The sequence below is a fragment of the Vitis vinifera genome, chromosome 19 (genome assembly GCF_030704535.1).
Source record: "Vitis vinifera cultivar Pinot Noir 40024 chromosome 19, ASM3070453v1".
In the NCBI taxonomy this organism is placed as follows: Eukaryota; Viridiplantae; Streptophyta; class Magnoliopsida; order Vitales; family Vitaceae; genus Vitis; species Vitis vinifera.
Genome location: NC_081823.1, coordinates 13,059,298 through 13,062,563, shown reverse-complemented (window position 1 = coordinate 13,062,563; position 3,266 = coordinate 13,059,298). Strand labels below are relative to the sequence as shown.

The window sequence follows — 3,266 nt, the reverse complement described above, 5'->3', positions numbered from 1 at the left end:
ATTTTAATATGTTAATGAATTATGATATTTAAATATTCAAAAATGTGTTGGATTGCAAACTAATTTAACAAGAAATAAAATATTATATTTTATAAATATTTTTGTAATGTAAAAGATCAGTTATTTAATATTTATTAACATTTACTAATAATTAAAATATAAAAAATTTAAATATTTAACAATACTTAATTTATTCAAATTAAAAAAAAATAGATCTTAGATAAAAATACAATCACCACTGAAATTTTAAATATTTATAATACACATAAAGTTTAAATATTTATTTAATTTCAGGAATCTAAGAACTAAGGAAGGGACCAATAGTGACTTGTCGATCTAAAAATATACAAGTTCTATTTTCTTTTCCCTACAATATCATTTCTTTTCCTTGCAACATCATTTTTGTGGTGGAAATTATGCAGAGGACCAGTGTACTTAATTGACAGGGCTGGCGAAAGCGATGATGTGGAATGATCAAAGCAATGAGATGACGTGGAAGCAACCAACTATCGGGACGCTTCTATATTTTACCATGCCATAACAAACGTTTCCATAATTCACAAATTCTGGAGAGATACGAAACCGAGATAGAATGGAAAATGAAAATGAAAGCTGAGATAAGGAATGAGCATCACCACCTCCTAGAAGTATCCAAGGGTTTAACCCACTCTCTGAAATTTGCTATAAATACTCAGCAATTTCCCGTGCTGTTCATCAATACTTAAAGAGTTTGAATCTTATCAATCACATTAGTAGCAATGGCAGACGAGATTATCTTGTTGGATTTCTGGCCTAGCATGTTTGGTATGAGGGTCAGACTTGCCCTGGCAGAGAAGGGTCTCAAGTATGAATATAGAGAGGAGGACCTGTGGAAGAAGAGCCCTTTGCTTCTTGAGATGAACCCAGTTCATAAGAAAATCCCAGTTCTGATCCACAATGGAAAGCCCATTTGTGAGTCTCTGATAATAGTTCAGTATATTGATGAGGTTTGGTGCGATAAATCTCCGCTTTTGCCTAGTGACCCATACCAGAGAGCTCAGGCCAGGTTCTGGGCGGACTACATAGACAAGAAGGTATGCCTTTGCTGTTGATTGAAAGCATTCTTTTCCATTTATTCATGGCGATTGACTCAGATTTTGATTATGGCGAGGGAGTTGTCCAAAATGCTGGGTTTCTTCACACGTTCCCTTCTGATATTGAGTTTTGTGGGCTTTGTGATGCGACTCATGGTAGCTTAGCTTTAAAGGCGTATCAACAAAATTTATACCTTGAATACTATTACTAAAGTAGCCAAGCTACTATAGCATAGTGGTTCTAGGATCGTTCACTGGGAAGGGTTTTCGCAAACACTAGTGATATTCAAATTAGGAAAATAGGTGATTTTCTTATGGATGTTAGCTTTAAAAGAAGATGTAAATGTTTTAGAAAGATTTAAACTAATCTAAGCTAACATTAAAGACTAAAATGAAAGGGTGTAAAAACAAGTTTCTCAAAGATAGGAGAGCTATGCTCTGGCTCTTATGCAAATTGGAAATCTTAGGATAGGCTCCTCGAGTTGGGGTTGCAACTATGGTGATGCTTGCTTCCCGAACCGGTATGGATTTAGCAAATCAAGTTTTAATCCTTTAAAATGGCAAAACAGATGGTAGTGAATTTCATCAATTGTTATTCACCTTAGACTTCCTTTGAATGGCTCGTAAGAGATAACTAATGGTCTAAAGCCAAAAGCTTACCAAATATTGGCAACTCAAAGTCATTCCAAGTGATAAACTCACCTTTCAATGGCCATTGAAATTGGTTCTAACGGATTAATGCAAAACTTGGAATTGAAAACCTCACCTTCCAATAGCTCGTAGGAGATAACTAATGGATAGAAATCCAAAAGCTTATCAAGTATTGGCCGTTGGAAGTTGTCCAAAGGAAATAAAAACCAAACTTTGCATTAATTAACCTTTAATGAAAAACGACTACCTTACCTTCCGGGTGCGAGAAATTTCCATGTGATTGCATCCAAGTCATCACATAACATCCATACTTTGAGAAACTAAAAGTTTTAGCCAATCATCCTCTGAGGAAAAGCCCTCAGAGGCTGTTTGGCTTCCAAGAAAATAAAATAGCAAAGAGAAAAGAGAAACGAGAGAGCTCTGTATATATTCTCAGTGTAAAACGTAACACGCATGGGTTATGCGAATTTTGAAGGTGTTATGCGAAATTTTCGCATAACCTGGAGCAGTTGGCTTTCGAAGGCCATATCTTCCTCATTTCAGCTCCAAATCGTACACGGTTTGAAGCGTTGGATTCTTGACTTCCAGAGCTTTGAAATGGTATATATTATGTAAAAAATGGACTTCGGGAAGTACTCCAAAAGTGCGAAAGAAGATTGCAGCTGCTGTCCTCTTTACTTCTCTTCACTTTGCTTGCTTTTCCTCTTTTCCATTGTTCTTTCCTTGCATACTTTGAACGACTTTGGCAAAGGGCTATGGAGCTCCAAAGCTTGGTTCTTCATGAATTTGAGCTTCCAAAGGCTTTGCCATAACTTGTCCAAGTAGCTCCTCCATCATTTGGCATGCTTGAATTGATTCATAAGCTGATAAAAACATGTAAACTTGCCACAAAATGGTTAAAACCAATTACCAAGGACCTTAATGAATTAATTGGGTTAAATGAATATGATTACTACTCAAAGGTGCTTTCACATAAAAATTTAACAATTTTTTTAAAAATATAAACAATAAAATAATATGACAATGCAATAAGATTATAAAATAAATAGATATTTTATTTAGGAGGAATATAGAAAATCTTATGTCCTAAGCTTCTAAATTTGTTCATTATGAATTTATTTGTATATTAAATTTGTTTTCATTAATTATTTATTATATATTTTTATTTTGTGTCTAGAATATCCATAAATAATTGAAATCGATAAATGTAGAAGATGAAATAATGAAAAATGAAATTAAAAAGATTTCATGAAGTCAACACATTAGAAATTAAGAAACAGAAAGGTAAAGATATTACGAAGGAGAGGAAAAAGAAAAAAGAAAAATCATATGACATGGTTGGTTACCATGAGTCAATTTTTTTTTCTTTTCGTTTTTTAAAAGACAACAATGACTTGCTCTTTAACTTGTCACATTAAAGTAAAAAGAAAAAAATAAAATTTTTTTGCAGTAATTAATTGCGAAATGAGATCGAGGGTTACAGTGTAATTTTAAAATTTTGATAATTTCACTATTGAAATACATGTTTCTAGAATTAATTTT

General features: G+C 33.2%; 1 protein-coding gene across 1 annotated transcript; it reads left to right on the top strand.

The window, feature by feature from the left end:
* The first annotated feature begins 635 nt into the window (after nt 1-635).
* Nucleotides 636-2,411, top strand: LOC132253406 (glutathione S-transferase U25-like). Its single transcript, XM_059735299.1, has one exon. It carries the CDS (start codon nt 759-761, stop codon nt 1,089-1,091), a length of 333 nt encoding a protein of 110 aa, XP_059591282.1. The 5' UTR covers nt 636-758; the 3' UTR covers nt 1,092-2,411.
* The last annotated feature ends 855 nt before the right edge of the window (nt 2,412-3,266 follow it).